Source organism: Pelophylax lessonae (genome assembly GCF_965119305.1).
Source record: "Pelophylax lessonae genome assembly, chromosome: 3".
NCBI classification, from domain to species: Eukaryota; Metazoa; Chordata; class Amphibia; order Anura; family Ranidae; genus Pelophylax; species Pelophylax lessonae.
The window spans coordinates 407,459,608-407,477,205 of NC_138770.1; the positions used below are offsets into that span (position 1 = coordinate 407,459,608).

General features: G+C 43.2%; 1 protein-coding gene across 1 annotated transcript in view; it reads left to right on the top strand.

Moving 5' to 3' along the window:
* The window catches only part of LOC309551823 (amine sulfotransferase-like), an 89,265-nt gene that overhangs the window by 13,634 nt on the left and 58,033 nt on the right, over positions 1-17,598 (top strand). Inside the window, exon 3 of the mRNA XM_082252519.1 lies at positions 4,269-4,395. Within this exon, the coding sequence (XP_082108645.1) occupies positions 4,269-4,395 (127 nt within the window). The remainder of the gene's footprint in view (positions 1-4,268; positions 4,396-17,598) is intronic.

A 17,598-nucleotide genomic window follows, 5' to 3' on the forward strand; every position in this document is an offset into this window, starting at 1 on the left:
CAGACATGCGCACCCCCAACATAATAAGAAGGGTACAGTTAAACTTTGTGACTTCTTAGGGCCGATCATGTTTAATAGTTCTTTGATGAGACTACTCTCAAAGTCTTTGCATCAGTCTGAGTGAATCTTCTGGGGTAGACCATAATGAAAAGCTTTTCCACCTGGACTTTGCCTATGATAGAAGCACTTTGATTTTTTTGGTGGAAAACCTTGTGCATACCAGAAAAGGTGGTCTATCACCACCAGGGTGTTCCCTTGTTCACTTGTTTCAGACTCCAAACCCAGGAAATTAGTATGCACCAACTGTATTGGACTTGACTCTGCAGGTGACCATTGGGACAGATCTTGATGTGAGAGCCTTTTACTGCATACATCGTAAATATTAGTTGCAATAACTCTCTATCTCAGTTCAAGCAAGGGCAGTAAAACTGTTGAAAGTCCTCTCCAGTCCTAGGTAGTCATGTTCACTATGAAAAGCTATTAGTGCTACCTTTCCTCAAGACCATCAGTGAGGCCCTTCTGTAAATCAGTCCATTGCTGAGTTGCAGTCAATTCAACTCTTGGTGAATCAGATTGGCTCCCTCTAGAGATGAAGTTAATAGAAGCTCTGACTGGTGAATTTTAAGTGCTCCCAAAATTAGACGGCAGATGGGAATCTTCTGCTTCTCTTAGGTTTCTTATTAAAAGTGGGTAGGCCCTTGTCTCTCACCTGGGTCGGAGGCAGTGGAGCATATGAACACCTGCAGCAGTAACCACAGGGACTTCAGCCCTTGTCACTCCTCTGGCTTAACATTCATCTCTCTGACAGAGGGCTTGTAATCCTTCCAGCGCCAGTCGAGTCCATAGCCCTTTGTAGGTTTCAGCATTGAGCAGTCTCCTGGACAAGGTGTCAGTATTCCTAATTTAAATTCCTAGTCGATATTTCAGACTGAATTATAATTCAGATCGAGCTGCTAGCCACTGATGACAAGCGGCATCTAACTTGGCAGTGGTGAGGATGAATGTGTGCAAAGAGTTTTCAGTCTTCACCGTGAATTCTGCTCCACACAAGTAGTCTTTCAGTTTGCCTGGCACTGCCCACAGAACAAGGAACTCTAGCTTGTGAGTGGGGTAATTCTTCCTGGTGGGGGTGAGGCTCCAACTCACATAGGCAAAAGGTCTCAAATGTCCATCATGCTCTTGATACCACACTTCACCAAGCCCCTCTCTGCTGGCACCCATGTTCATTTTTTTTAAGACAGAGCAGAGTGAGCATAAGCCAAATAAGGCTCAATTTCAGCTGCTAGAAGGCCTGTTCATATAGGTTAGAACACTCTTTTTGTAATGACTACAGTGACCCTTTAGCTTGAGAAGTCAAGTCTGATGGGGTTAGTCCGTTTTATTCTACCTCAGTCCTCAGAAGTTCTTTCGGCTATCATGGTAAACCCTTCTATAAATCTTCTGTAATATGCAAAGAACAAAAGAAACAGCTACTATTCTATGACAGAACAGTGCCTCAGCCAAAAAGCCACTTCCTTTTTAGGGCAATGGCCTCTCTCAGACAGCTGACTCATACAGTCGACACAATGCATTTAATATCAACCTATTCCCCACTTCTATGTAGGACTCTCTACCATAAAATGAGTTCCTAGCTGGGTAAAGATGCTACTAAACCAGATCCCTATAGACCCATAACTTTATTAAATTTCTCTTTATTTTAAATGTTATTTTTGTTATGTTTTTTTTAGAAGAGTGTCCCTGTTGTGTTGAGGAGAACACAGGCAAGAATTGCAGTATAACCTAAACACTACCTTTTTAAAAAATCCCAGGCCTAATGCAGCACCTTTTAATAATGCAAACATTTGAACAATGGGTTCCTTGCAATAAGACTGCCAGCTCAGAAACTGGCCCCACAGAGTTGATGATGGCCACAAGGCATTCTCTGCACATGGTTTTCTGATTAAAAACCGCTTATCCATTTGCTGTTAAAAGCATCCGTGGGCTTTTCTGACAATGCGGAGGTATGGCATGGATAGCGTAATGGAAATAGTGGAAACTGATGTTTCAAAGCAATTTAAAGTCTTACTCAAGGAAGTCAATGAAATAGAACAAGAAATAAACATTAACATACACAACAGAGTTGTAAAGCATATCAATGAGAGATTTTTCTTATTGTATGCATCAAATAAAAAAAAAAAAAAAAATATATATATATATATATATATATATATATATATATATATATATATATATATATATATATATATATATATATATATATATATATATATATATATATATATATATATATACACACACATATATATGTATCCAGTATTAAAATAAAAAAAAAATAAAAAAAGCCAGAATTATTGTACAGTTGATGTACAGTATGTAAGCAACTTTATTAGGCTGCAGTTTCAAAGCAAGAGGTAAGGCATGCTTTATTAAGAAGCTAAAAGTTAGAGTGTATTATCTTACAAACAATAGCTGGAAAAATTGATGTAGTAAATAATGCACAGTAAAGAAGCAGATCTATTAGACCACAATTGAGAGGGAGAAACATCCCCAAAGAGGATGAGGCATCACATGCTGACAGCTGAATGTGCTGGGTAGAGATGAGTCACTGGTTGTTAGGACACCAACAGATACTGACTTCCTAACAAGCTGGAGCTCTAAGCAGGAAGCTGTCACATTTAGCAGTGGTGTTTCACTTCCCACTGCAGCTGGATGTTCACTCGACTTAAAGCCCATTCATTTTGCCATTCATTGAACCTACCAAACATACAAACCTGAAGCTTCTCTCTAGGCAGCACTGTAATCTCCATATACTTTGTACACAATGCAGACAAAGCTGGACCTGCATATTATTTCCTATTCTGGTCAGATATTCTTAGCCTTTAATGTTAGGGTATTTTCTAAATTGTTTGGATGTTATTTTACTTTTCCTAAAGTTTTTAAAGCTAAGTCACATTAACCCTGTGAAAGTCAATAAATAGAAACTGACATTTCCCACATTACAAACATTACAGGTGTTATATGTAACTTTTGTGTGAATGCTGAGACATTCACAAACAATTTTTTTAAACATTGATCCCTCCATGTAGCAGATTTAGCAGTGCAATTTAACAAGGAAAGACAAGCAATGTTTTTATCAAGAAGTACAATTTAGAGTGTATAATTTCACAAAACAATAGTCAGAAATGTTGTGCATTCTCTGCGCAGTACATAAGCAGCTTTATAGGGCCACAATTTAAGAAGAAGAGACCAGGCCAGGCAGGTCTAAAAACACAAAGTGTATTATTTCAAGGAGACAATAGCCAGTAATGATGTACAGACTGCATGCACATTATGTAAGCAGCTTTACTCGTCTGCAGTTTAGGATGCAAGTTTTAACCAGCAAATCAAAACAAGAGTGTATTATTTCACAAAATTTACCAAAAAGCCATAAAAATGTCCAGAATTAATGTTCACTTTAGTAAGCTGAAATTTCAGAGGAAGAAACTGATCTGGTTTTAGTCAATAAAATAATATAATACCTTCGATAAGAATGATTGAAAGTTAAAATAATATAATACCTTTGGTTAACATGTGCTTGCTATATTTACCGTATTTTCCAGCGTATAAAACATAGGTTTTGGGCTATACTCACCGTAAAAGACTACCTCCATTCTGAAGCAAGGCAACACCATTGAAAAACATCAGATTTCGCATAGATCTCCAAGGTACCCCAAGTACTGTAATACATGTAATCTCTCATAATATCTCTAAGGTACCCTAAGTATAAGTATTAACGGTAGATGTAATTGGCAGAGTCAGAGAGGCGGGCTGATGTTACTCCGCCAATCCGAGCAGGCTTTGCATTCAATATAAGAATACATCGCTCTCCGTGATTGGCTCAGCCCGGTATACTGTATGTAGCCGAAGCTACGGTACATACGGTATTCTGGTACAGGATTCCCACACAGCCAGCATCTTGAGAGATTACATCTACCGGTAATACTTATACTTAGGGTACCTTGGAGATATTATACTCGGCATATAAGACGACTCCCTATTTTTGGAGGATTTTTTTGAGGTTCAAAAGTAGTCTTATACGCCAGAAAATACAGTACTTAAGCTGCTGGATGCCAAAATAGTTCACAGCAAACCCTATAAATTAGCTTATTAAACGTCAACAAACTACACCAATTTCAAAATAAGGATAGGGTATGCTGACTGTTTTAGAAAAACTGATAGATACCCATAAATCCATCTTTATACAATTTATAGTTTATCCCTTATTTCAGGTTATCTATGTGATGAGGAATCCAAAGGATGTGATGAACTCATGGTATCATTTTCATAACATTGTTATTTTAACAGAGAAGTCACCAGATTTTCAGCACTTTTTTGAGAGATTTTTGGATGGAGAAGGTAACTATGTGTGTCCCAACTGTTCACGTTATTGCTGATTTAGTAAAAGAGTAGTTTTCATCAGATTTGCAGAAACCTTTATTTGTTTCCAGTAAGCCTTTGGGCTTACAATAAATGTTTAATTTTTCAAATCTGATATTGATTGGGTATTTGTAACACAGAAAAGACAGTAACAAGGTAAAGCACAGTTTAACCACTTAAGCCCCGGAGGATTTGGCTGCTAAAGGACCAGGGTTTTTTTTGCGATTTTTTACTGAGTGACTTTAACGGACAATTGCGCGGTCGTGCGACGCTGTACCTAAACGAATTTGACGTCCTTTTTTTCCCACAAACAGAGCTTTCTTTTGGTGGTATTTGATCACCTGTGCGATTTTTTGATCACGCGCTATAAACAAAAAAAGAGCGTAAATTTTGCAAAAATAACAATATTTTTCACATTTTTTATATGAAATTCCCCAAAAAAAAAAGTAAAAATCAAAATTTTTTAACATTTTTCGGCCAATTTGTTTTATGCTACCTATGTTTGGTAAAAAAAAAATCGCAAAAAGCGTATTTTGATTGGTTTGCGCAAAAGTTATCGCGTTTACTAACAAAGGGAAAGATTTTTGTCATTTTTGGTGTTTTTTTTTTAACGCGTAATGGCGGCGATCTGCGATTTTTTTTCGGTACTGCGACATTGCGGCGGACAGATCGGACCCTTGACTGACATTTTTGACACTTTTGGGGGTACCAGTGACATTACTGCAGTAATCAGTGCTATACATATGCACTGTTACTGCAAAAATGACACTGGCAGGGAAGGGGTTAACTTTATTGGACAGGGAGGGGTTAAGTGTGTCCTAGGGGCGTGATTCTAACTGTGTAGGGACATTCCTATTGGTGTAAAAGCAAAGATCAACCGTTCTACATAGTAGAACGGACAGATCTTCACTTTTACACAGGGAGAACTGACAGGCAGCTTGTTTACACAAGCTGCTCTGTCTTTCTCCCTTCACAGGAGCGATCGCAGTGTGACTGGCGGACATCGAGTCCGCCGGTCACACGCACTGACTTGTCTGTGAACGAGCCGCGGCGGGCGCGCGCCTCGGCGGGCGCGCGCCCGCCCGCGATAGGCTCGCAAGTCAGTGACAGGCGAGTGACGTACCGATACGTCACTCTGCCTGGCCGGGGCTGACCGCCGCAGTATATAGTCGTGCGGCGGTCGGCAACCGGTTAACTACAGTGTATTGCGAAAGTATTCAGCCCCTTGAACTTTTCGACCTTTTGCCACATTTCAGGCTTCAAACATAAAGATATAAAACTGTAATTTTTTGGAAGAATCAACAACAAGTGGGACACAATCATGAAGTGGAACAAAATTTATTGGATTTTTCAAACTTTGTTAACAAATAAAAAACTGAAAAATTGGCGTGCAAAATTATTCAGCCCCTTTACTTTCAGTGCAGCAAACTCTTTCCAGAAGTTCAGTGAAGATCTCTGAATGATCCAGTGTTGATAAATAGAATCCACCTGTGTGTAATCAAGTCGCCGTATAAATGCACCTGCACTGTGATAGTCTCAGATGTCCGTTTAAAGTGCAGAGAGCATCATGAAGAACAAGGAACACACCAGGCAGGTTCGAGATATTGTTGTGGAGAAGTTTAAAGCCGGATTTGGATACAAAAAGATTTCCCAAACTTTAAACATCCCAAGGAGCACTGTGCAAGCGATAATATTGAAATGGAAGGAGTATCAGACCACTGCAAATCTACGAAGACCTGGCCGTCCCTTTAAACTTTCAGCTCGTACAAGGAGAAGACTGATCAGAGATGCAGCCAAGAGGCCCATGATCACTCTGGATGAACTGCAGAGATCTACAGCTGAGGTGGGAGACTATGTCCACAGGACAACAATCAGTCGTATACTGCACAAATCTGGCCTTTATGGAAGAGTGGCAAGAAGGAAGCCATTTCTTAAAGATATCCATAAAAAGTGTCATTTAAAGTTTGCCACAAGCCACCTGGGAGACACGCCAAACATGTGGAAGAAGGTGCTCTGGTCAGATGAAACCAAAATCGAACTTTTTGGCAACAATGCAAAACGTTATGTTTGGCTTAAAAGCAACACAGCTCATCACCCTGAACACACCATCCCCACTGTCAAACATGGTGGTGGCAGCATCATGGTTCGGGCCTGCTTTTCTTCAGCAGGGACAGGGAAGATGGTTAAAATTGATGGGAAGATGGATGGAGCCAAATACAGGACCATTCTGGAAGAAAACCTGATGGAGTCTGCAAAAGACCTTAGACTGGGACAGAGATTTGTCTTTCAACAAGACAATGATCCAAAACATAAAGCAAAATCTACAATGGAATGGTTCACAAATAAACATATCCAGGTGTTAGAATGGCCAATTCAAAGTCCAGACCTGAATCCAATCGAGAATCTGTGGAAAGAACTGAAAACTGCTGTTCACAAACGTTCTCCATCCAACCTCACTGAGCTCGAGCTGTTTTGCAAGGAGGAATGGGCAAAAATGTCAGTCTCTCGATGTGCAAAACTGATAGAGACATACCCCAAGCGACTTACAGCTGTAATCGCAGCAAAAGGTGGCGCTACAAAGTATTAACTTAAGTGGGCTGAATAATTTTGCACGCCTAATTTTTCAGTTTTTTATTTGTTAAAAAAATTTTAAATATCCAATAAATTTCGTTCCACTTCTTGATTGTGTCCCACTTGTTGTTGATTCTTCACAAAAAATTACAGTTTTATATCTTTATGTTTGAAGCCTGAATGGTGGCAAAAGGTCGAAAAGTTCAAGGGGGCCGAATACTTTCGCAATGCACTGTATGTTAGCCATGCAGCTTCCTTTTTTGTAGGAGTGCCACGTCCCCAAATGTACTATAGCATCCAGACCTCAATAATAGGTGGGAGTCGGCACCACAGAAAAACGTTCACAAATTTAAATACACAAACTTTATTGTACAAAAATTAAAAAGAACCAAAGGGTTTCATTACCAATGGAAACCCTCCATTAGTAATGGAACCATTTGTTTCTTTTGAAATTTTGTACAATAAAATGTATGTATTTTAATTTGTGAACAATTTTCTGTGGTGCCTTAAAGTCCCACCCATTATTGAGGTCTTTATGCTTCCTTAGCACAGTTGTTTACAGACAGCTTACAAAGGTTACCACAGCGCTGTCACTTTAAGAGAATGAGTATTAACCTTGGACTGTTTGCTCATCAAATACCCAGAAAACCTTAGGCAGTTGTTTGTACTGTTAATCTGTATATACAGGGCTGTCCTTTCTCATGCTAACAATATCACAGCATTAATATCACACATATCCTTATCATATATACATTTATGCAGTAAATGTAAACAACGAAAAACAAAAAATTCTAAGTCCCAGTAAATGTCAAGAAATGCTTATGCAAAGTGACCAGAGGTTGTCTTTGGGAAATAGGCGTATGAGTGCTGCCAGCTTTGCTGCAGAGGGTGAAGGGGGTGAGGGGTCAGCCTGTGAGTGCTCAGACCATACGCCGCACTCTGCATCAAAATGGTCTGCATGGCTGTCGTCCCAGAGGGAAGCCTCTTCTAAAGACGATGCACAAGAAAGCCTGCAAACAGTTTGCTGAAGACAAGCAGACTAAGGACATAGATTAAAAATATGAAATATGATAATGAACCAAATACCCGCGCAAATGGAATAAAGGAAGAACAAAAGCTGAATGGTGAAAAAACAAGGAATGTGTAAAATTAAGTAATTGTTAGTGTGGGACAACCCAAATTAGAAGCAGCAATCAACACGTGATCGTGAAAAATGGCAAAATAAATACTTATTACTAAATAAAAGATTGCGCTTGACTAAATTATAAGCAATAAAGTGCAAAATGATGCAAATAAAGTACAGATGATGCAATAAAGTGCAAATGATGCAAATAGGAACAATTGGTGCAAAATAAATAAATAAATCCAAAAATCGCATCTAGTATAACAATAAAGTGCAGTGTGTTCAAAACTTGTACAAAATCATTCCAAAGTGTCCATAAATGTGTATATAACAAATCAGTCCATGAAGTGGTAAGTGACAGCGGATATCCGAATAGGAACGATAGAAGACACTTGGTGACAATATAATTGGTAGCAATATACACCTCCACCAGATCACCCAGAGTGTATATATGCTTACCGGAAAACGTGGACCCCTTCAATTACAGGGGGTCAGTAAAGCAGATATATGAACAGACACCAGGCATCAGATGAGCCACCGGCTCAAAGTACTCCAAAATTATTCCACTTCCAATGTTAACCTGGGGATAGGGCTCCCATACAATACACCTGGGAGAAAAAAGAAGGGTCTCGATAGTGAAGTACGTTTAACCAAATAATAATGTTTATTAAGAGACGGATGCACTTACAATGTGTAGATAAATCAGGGCATAAAGGATAGACTCACGGTCTCCGATTCAGAAACGCCTTCTGTGTTCCATCTGCGTTCCACCGGGAGCCGGAAGTGATCTATTGGCGCAGTCACAGGTCCTACGTCCGGACGCGTTTCGTCAGCTCGTAATCTGACATCAGATTACAAGCTGACTAAACGCATCGGGACGTAGGATACACCCCCCCCCCCAGATCCCTTTAATGCAGGATGGCCAGCGTGACCCCTTTCAATGCAGAATAACCAACGTGACCCCTTTCAATGCAGAATAACCAGCGTGACCCCTTTCAATGCAGAATAACCAGCATGACTCCTTTAATGCAGAATAACCAGCGTGACCCCTTTCAATGCAGAATGACCAGCGTGACCCCTTTTAATGCAGAATAACCAGCCTGACCCCTTTAATTCAGAATAACCAGCGTGACCCCTTTCAATGCAGAATGACCAGCATGACCCCTTTAATTCAGAATAACCAGCATGTCCCCTTTCAATGCAGAATAACCAGAGTGACCCCTTTCAATGCAGAATAACCAGCGTGATCCCTTTCAATGCAGAATAACCAGCATGACCCCTTTCAATGCAGAATAACCAGCGTAACCCCTTTAATGCAGAATGGCCAGCGTGAACCCTTTAATGGGAAATAACCAGCGTGACCCCTTTAAAGCAGAATAACCAGAGTGACCCCTTTCAATGCAGAATAACCAACGTGACCCCTTTAATGCAGAATGACCAGCGTGATCCCTTTAATGCAGAATGACCAGCGTGATCCCTTTAATGCAGAACAGGGGGGGAGGGGGGATAGAAGACAGAGGGAGGGAGGAGGGGAGAGAGGACAGAGAGGGAGGGAGAACGGAGAGAGGACAGAGCGAGGGAGGAAGGGGGGAGAGAGGGAGGGGGAGAGAGGACAGAGAGAGAGAGAGGGGGGAGGGGGAGAGGGGGGGGAGAGGACCGAGAGAGGACAGAGAGAGGGAGGGATGGAGGGAGAGAGGACAGAGATGGGGTGGGAGGGGGGGAGAGGGCGGAGAGAGGGAGAGGGAGAGAAGACAGAGAGGGGGGGAGAGGACAGAAAGAGGAGGGGAGAGAGGACAGAGAGAGGAGGGGAGAGAGGACAGAGAGAGGAGGGGAGAGAGGACAGAGATAGGGGGGAGAGAGGACAGAGAGAGGGGGGGGGAGAGAGGACAGAGAGGGGGGAGAGAGGACAGAGAGGGGGGGAGAGGACAGAGAGAGGGGGAGAGGACAGAGAGAGGGGGAGAGAGGACAGAGAGAGGGGGGGGGAGAGAGAGGACAGAGAGAGGAAGGAGGGGAGAGGAAAGGGTGGGAGAGAGAGGGGGCAGAGGGAGGGAGGGTACAGAGAGAGGGAGGGGGGAGGACAGAGAGGAAGTGAGGACAGAGGGGGTAAAGGATGGAAGGGAGGGAGGAGAGAAGAAAAAGGGGGGAGAAGAGAAGAGAAAAAGTGGGGAGGGGAGGAGAGAAGAGAAAGGGGGGAGCTCCTCCTCCATAGGCATGCTGGATATTGTAGTCTCACAACCTCCCCTCTACAATGGGGCACACGGCCATCCCGCCCAGCCTCTGCCTCTCTCACATACAGCCGTCTACTCACAGGGCATGTACCTCTTCCAGGGCTGCTCCCGAGTCCCGCCCGCAGCCCGCAGGTGCTGTTCTCACTCAGCACTTCTCATGTAATGTGTCAGGGAAAGATAACTCCGCGGCCGCCTGACACAGACGTTAGTTTAAAAGTGCAGGAGTGAATTGGACAGCCCGCTGCAGCATGGTGGAACACTTACAGTAACCATGCCCTGTATCTCCAGCAGCTGAAAGTACTTTTTAACTACAGTCTGTGTCAGGCGGCTGCAGAGTTATCTTTCCCTGACAGACAGGTTCCTCTGATTGTTCCCCGCTGCAGCGATCCCCGCGCTGAGAGGCAGGATCGGGAGCCAAAGACGGGGGCGGAGCTGAGAGGAGGAGGGGGGAGAAGAGATGGCCGGCCAGATGATTTACCGGGACTTCAGCCCGGCTCCGCGGGACCTCGGGACTCACTCCAAATTGCGGGACAGTCCCGCGGATTCCGGGACAGTTCGGAGGTATGCTTCAGTGCTATGTTTACTAGGGCGCCCTGACTTTGCTACGGTGTCTATCTTCCTACATTTACAATGTTTAGGCGAATAAAGTAGAAAGAACTGCAGTATATATGTTATGATGTTTGTTTAAAGTTAAATATACATAAGATAAATGCCATTTGTAAAATAAACTTACAAAAGACTTCTGCCTACCTCACTTCCTGTTTGGGCATCTCGGCTTCAGTGCTGTATTTAACAGGGCATTTCCGCCCTGACTTTGCTGGACTATTTTTACTCCTATAATTATATTTGTGGAAATTAAAATAAATCTATTATGGTATCTGCTAAAATTAAAAGTAAAACTTTTAGGCTAAACTATTAATCTTCGGCTAGCCATACACTATACAATTTTCTTATTCAATTTTCTTTAGATTAAAGCCCCGTACACACGTAGCGATTGTCGGCCGTAAATATTCGGCCGCCGCACGATCGGCCGATTGTAGGCTTGTTAGTATGATGCTTCCGACAGCCGACAGCGCATTTTCGGCCGAACAGAATCTGTCGTGCAGGCATTAAAATTTTTGTTGGCCGTCACCAGAACGGCCGATTGTTCGCCAGTCAGTACAGATTTCGGCCGACAGACAGCAGATTAGCAAGACTGGGCATGCTCAGAAAAGAAAAAAGACAAGGAAAGTTAACCATCACATGACATCACTTCTGCAGTAGGCTGTTGTTGGCCGACAAAATTCGTGTGCAGTCTTTTGCATTTTTCAACAGACACGACAGCCCTGGACAAAAGACGGCCGATCGTTCGGCCGACAATCGCTACGTGTGTACGGGGCTTTACCTTCAACTATGTAGTGGAAGGGCCTGCCTGATTAAATACACATTGAAAGTGTTTAGGTTTGACCTCATATTATATGGTTTTGGTAAATCTAAAGGAAAATCGAATAAGAAAATGGTATAATGTATGGCCAGCCTTACTTTACTAAGCTAGTAAACCCATTAGTATTTTCTTAGGTTATACCTTCAAATGGACTGTTATGCAAATACACTGTTATGCACACTAAGCGCCCTCTTGTGTTCATATAATATATTGCTGTTACTATAACAAATGTTACTCTGAATCCTATTGTCCCTGCTGTAAGACTATTAATTGATAAATTGAACCATATAATAGCACACACATACAAAAAAAAAGGTTGATTTCAAATCTTGCAAGGCTACCTAAAAACACCTGCTCTTATTAAGTAAATATGGGGATTTAATCACACCATATGGCCATATTGTGCTTAAGCCCACCACTACGTCAAAGTACCCCATTTTCAGTGGGTCCTACACTATTCATAGAAAAGATAAATCCCACTTCTCAGAACCATAGGGCATGCTCACTCCTGACCAGACTTCTGGGTGGAACACCCCACTCTCCCATACCAATACCTCATTATCATTGTCCACCTGTGAGTAGTTATAGGAGGGGTCCCTTCATTGCAGTTTTAGCAGAGGAATCTGCAGCTAGCAAACTTCTCCCACACAAGGAGTGAGTATGCCCTATAGTTCTGAGAAGTTGGATTTATCTTTTCTATGAATAGTGTAGGACCCACTGAAAATGGGGTACTTTGACGTAGTGGTGGGCGTAAGCACAATATGGCCATATGGTGTGACTAAATCCCCATATTTATTTAATAAGAGCAGGTGTTTTTAAGTAGCCTTGCAAGATTTAAAAGGAACTTTTTTTTTTTGTGTGTGTATGTGTGCGCTATTATATGGTTCAATTTGTATGGTCTTTATAGCAGCACCAACCTTAGAATTGTGTGTTTAGGGTGTGCTCCCCAATATCTTTTTGTTATTAATTGATAAACTCTACTCTAGATAAAAATATTATTATTATTATTAGTATACACTGTAGGGTAAGAGTGATATATTAATGTGTTCTAACCCTACAACTATGACAAGAAAAAAAATGTAATTAGAAGTTGGTAATAAAGCAATTTAAATCTATTTCTACATTTAACCCCTTCAGTACCAAAGGTATTGAATGCATATATTCACCCTGTTTCATTACGTGAAATTGCTTGTTTTAAGTTTGTATCTCTCCAATGTTTCTCCACTCTATCAATACCACAAAATGTAAGCAATGATGGGACCCTGTTATGATGGAGACAGAAATGGTTGGAAAAACTATTGTAGCCCTGCCCCCTGGGGAGTGGCCAAGTGTATACACATCCTTCTCACTTCTGTTGCCCTGAGCATTGTCCAACCCACTTGACACTATAGGCTCAGACATGTTAAATAATTAGACACTGCCAGGTTTCAATAAAAGATCAGGTTTACTGTCTTTAACTGGAGAAACACAAAAAGCGCCATCCGAGTGCAGCATAACATGTTTATTTTGGCAGAAGAAACATAGTTACTCAAACTTAAGTAAAGAGTGTGCTTCTGGCTCAAAGAATCATTCCTAATGTAAGAATCCCCTGGGAGGAAGGAAGGCTTTTTACATTAGGAATGATTATTTGAGCAAGGAAGCACACTCTTTACTTAACCACTTAATCCCCGGAAGATTTTACCCCCTTCCTGACCAGGCCCTATTTTGCGATTTGGCACTGTGCACAATTCATTTGGCACAATTGCGCGGTCGTGCGACGCTGTACCCAAATGAAATTGACGTCTTTTTTTCCCCCACAAACAGAGCTTTCTTTTGGTGGTATTTGATCCCCTGTGCAATTTTTGCTTTTTGTGCTATAAACAAAAAAAGAGCGACAATTTTGAAAAAATAACAATATTTTCCCTAAAACGTCTTTCAGGACAGCACCTTAGAGAGATGGCTCCTCCCTCTCCTCATCAGGAAACACCCCATCCACCAGATTTTAAAAGGAGGCTTCTCCCACCATTCATCAGTTTTTGTGTTTCCTCCGGCCGAGGAACACCTCTGTGGGGAGCTGGGCTCTTAAGGTGCTATCCTGAGAGACCGGGCTTCCTACGTCCACCTACCCTTTTTTGGAGACGATTGCTTCTCCCATTCACGCGACCGACTGCAGTGCATGGGCTCCTTCTTCCTCTTCAGTGCTCTAGGCTGAGTCAAGACCCCGCAGAGCACAGCCCTGGGAAGGCATCTTGGAGGAGCGGAACGTTTTTTTCTTAGGTCCGCCGCCTTTTTTTCAAATTTGCCGCCATTTCTCCGGATCGAGTGACGCTCGTCCGGACCGGAAGTGAGGTTCCGGAAAGGGCAGCGTTCTGCAGGGGGCGTATGGCGTCATTTCCGCCGGACGCAGAGGAAGAAGGGAGGAGCAAGCTGGTGCCTTATTCCGGATCTGGTCCAGTGCAGGTGCGCTTTGGTCTCCGGAACCGGTACCGAAGCCACGGGTGATACCGCTGCCAAGCGATGGAAGCTTCTTCAGCGAGTGGGACAGGCACAGGCACCAGTAAGGCCCAGGTAAGGGGTATCTTTATATGGCCTATCTTACTGTGGGGTCTCTCTCCATCCCTTTTATCTTTCCCCCCGGTGGCTGGGGGCCTGTCAGGGCACATGGGACTTCCCTTTAAATGTCTTTCTGTGCACCTTTGGTGGCCCTGAGAATCAGGCTGACTTTTAAGAAGCATGTGTATGTTTTCCCATTCATGTCTTCCAGGCTAAAAGCTCTGAAACTGTTTTCAAGAGAAAGTGTCCTTCATGCAAAGCAAAGTTGTCGGAAAGTTGGAAAAAGACACTTTGCCAGGGATGTATTGATGCACTAGTAAAGGAAGAAGCATCTACAGTTTGTGGCGATTTAGTCGCATCTGTGAGGAAGGAATTGGATGCTACCATCCAATCTTTTCGGTCATCCCTACAGGACCCTGCCCTGAGTCAGCCATCAGCCTCACTGTCCTCTCAGGGTTCACAATTGCTTCCTTCGGTGGGGACAGAAGGGGTTCCTTCCACCCAAGGAGATAATTCCCCCTCACATTCCAAGGAGGATTCAGAGGAAGAAGAGGAGGGAGGGGCACAAAGCAGGCCCACTAAATACAAACTATCCTTAGAGCAAGTGGATGGTCTCCTGAGGGCAGTTTACATCACCCTGGGTCTAGAGGAGGAAAAGAAGGAACTGTCCCTACATGACAAAATGTATGCAGGCTTGGAAGAGCCTAAGGGCCGTATCTTCCCAGTGCATCAGACCATCTCAGATGCAATTAAACATGAGTGGACTGATCCGGAAAAGAAAACCTTCTTCCCTAAAGCCTTTAAAAGGCGATTTCCTTTTGATGAGGACCCAGGAGCTCCCTGGAATAAGATGCCAAAGATTGATGCAGCCTTCTCCCAGGTTTCTAGGTCAACAGACCTAGCATTTGAAGACATGGGAATACTGAGGGATCCCATGGATAAGAAGATGGACCAGCAACTTAAGAGATCCTGGCAATCCATCATGGGGAGTCTGAAACCTGCCATGGCAGTAACCTGTGTGTCCAGGAATTTGGAATACTGGCTTAGCCAGCTAAAAGCACACATCACAGCAGACTCACCTAAACAGGAAATTTTGGATTCCTTTTCCACGCTCTCCACGGCCATAGCCTTCATTGCTGACGCTTCAGCAGAGTCAGTGAAGATGACAGCAAGATCTGCAGCTTTATCCAACTCAGCCAGAAGGGCTCTTTGGTTAAAGACATGGCCTGGAGATACAGCTTCTAAAAATAAGCTGTGTGGACTTCCTTTTTAAGGGGATCTACTATTCGGGCCTGGGCTAGACTCTGTTCTAGATAGAACAGCAGACAAAAAGAAGTCTTTTCCTGTGAAGAAGAAACAGGCAGCAAAGAAGCTTTTTCGACCTCAAAAAGCTCAGCAAAATAGCAGACCCCAGGAGAAGAGAAGAAACTGGTCGACACAAAAACCCAAAGGGAAAGGAGGTGTTCTCTTCCATCCTCCTGTGTCAACCAACAAAACACAATGACAAGACATTGCCGGTGGGAGGAAGATTGAGGGAATTCCTCCCCTATTGGGCAGCCATAACAGAAAATCAATACATTCTGGGTATGCTGTCCCAAGGCTACAACATAGAGTTTTCAGAGACGCCACCCGAAAGGTTCTTTGTCACAAACCTCCCAAGAGATGCAGAAAAAGCCCTGGCTATGATGGACCTGTTAAAGGACCTGAGGCGACAGGGAGTTGTCTGTCCAGTTCCAGTGGAGGAACAACATCAGGGATTTTATTCCCACATATTTTTGATAAAGAAACCATCGGGGGATTTTCGTCTTATACTGAATCTGAAACCATTAAACAGGTCAGTTCTGTACAAAAAGTTTCGAATGGACTCAATTCTTACAGTCAGAACCCTGTTAACAAAAGGATGCTTCATGGCATCAATCGACTTAAGGGATGCTTACCTACATATCCCTATTGCCCCTCACTCACAGAGATTCCTAAGGTTGGCAGTAAATCTGGGAAAGGAAATGCTCCATATCCAATTCAAAGCACTCCCTTTCGGGCTATCATCCTCCCCTCGTATTTTTACGAAGGTAATGGCAGAGTGTCTAGCTCCCCTCCGCCTTCAGGGAATCTCTGTGGTGCCTTACCTGGACGACCTGCTTTTCTTTGCCCCGTCAAAGGAAAAACTTCAAGAGGACCTGCACAAGGCAAGAGGTCATCTAGAAGCTCTGGGATGGATAGTGAACATCAAGAAATCGAATCTCACACCGGCTCAGCGGGTTCAGTTCCTAGGGTTTCAATTATGCTCTGTGGAACAAAGAATCTTCCTACCAGAAGACAAACAGGTCAAAATACAGAATTTGGTAGCAAGGCTACAAACAAATCAGTGGTGGTCGATCAGAGAGATCATGTCAGTCCTTGGAAACCTGACTGCGTCAATTCCAGCTGTCCAATGGGCAAGGCTGCATTTTCGACCACTCCAATATTTCCTCCTCAGAATCTGGGATCACAATCCAGAGACTTTGGACTTAAAGGTAAAAATCCCCACCAAGGTCAAGAGGTCCCTTTGGTGGTGGAGAAATCGGATAACCTTGTCTCAGGGTTTGGCCTGGTCCTTCCCGGCAGACCAGAGGTTAACAACGGATGCCAGCAGGTGGGGGTGGGGAGCCCACTGGAACCAAAACCTGGCACAGGGGGTTTGGTCTCAGACCGAGAAGAAAATCCTCAAATTGGAAGGAATTAAAGGCAGTCGGCCTAGCCCTAACTGCCTTCTCTCAAAATCTTCAGGGGACTCATGTTCAAGTCCTTTCAGACAACGCCACTACAGTGGCATATCTAAACAAGCAAGGGGGCACAAGAAGCAAAACCCTACAGCTTTTGGCAACGGAAATTCTGCAATGGGCGGAAAGGCAGTTACTTTCCTTGTCAGCAATCCACCTAAAAGGTACACTAAACAGTGTGGCGGATTATTTAAGCAGGCAGAAGATCCGAGAAGCAGAATGGAGCTTGAACCCAGAAGTCTTCATGTTGATAACCAAGACTTGGGGAAAGCCAGAGGTGGATCTGTTTGCAACGAAAGAAAATGCAAAACTTCCACTTTACTTCTCACTCCACAGAAACGACAACTCTCTGGGAGTAGATTCCCTGGCACATCCCTGGAGGTTCAGGTTGGGGTATGCCTTCCCCCCCTTCCAGCTCATTCCGTTGGTATTGAGAAAAATCCAAATGGAAAGAGCCTCAGTGATCCTGATCACACCTTATTGGCCCAAAAGGGTTTGGTTTTCGACTGTCCTTCAACTATCAGTCAAACCTGCTTTTCAGCTCCC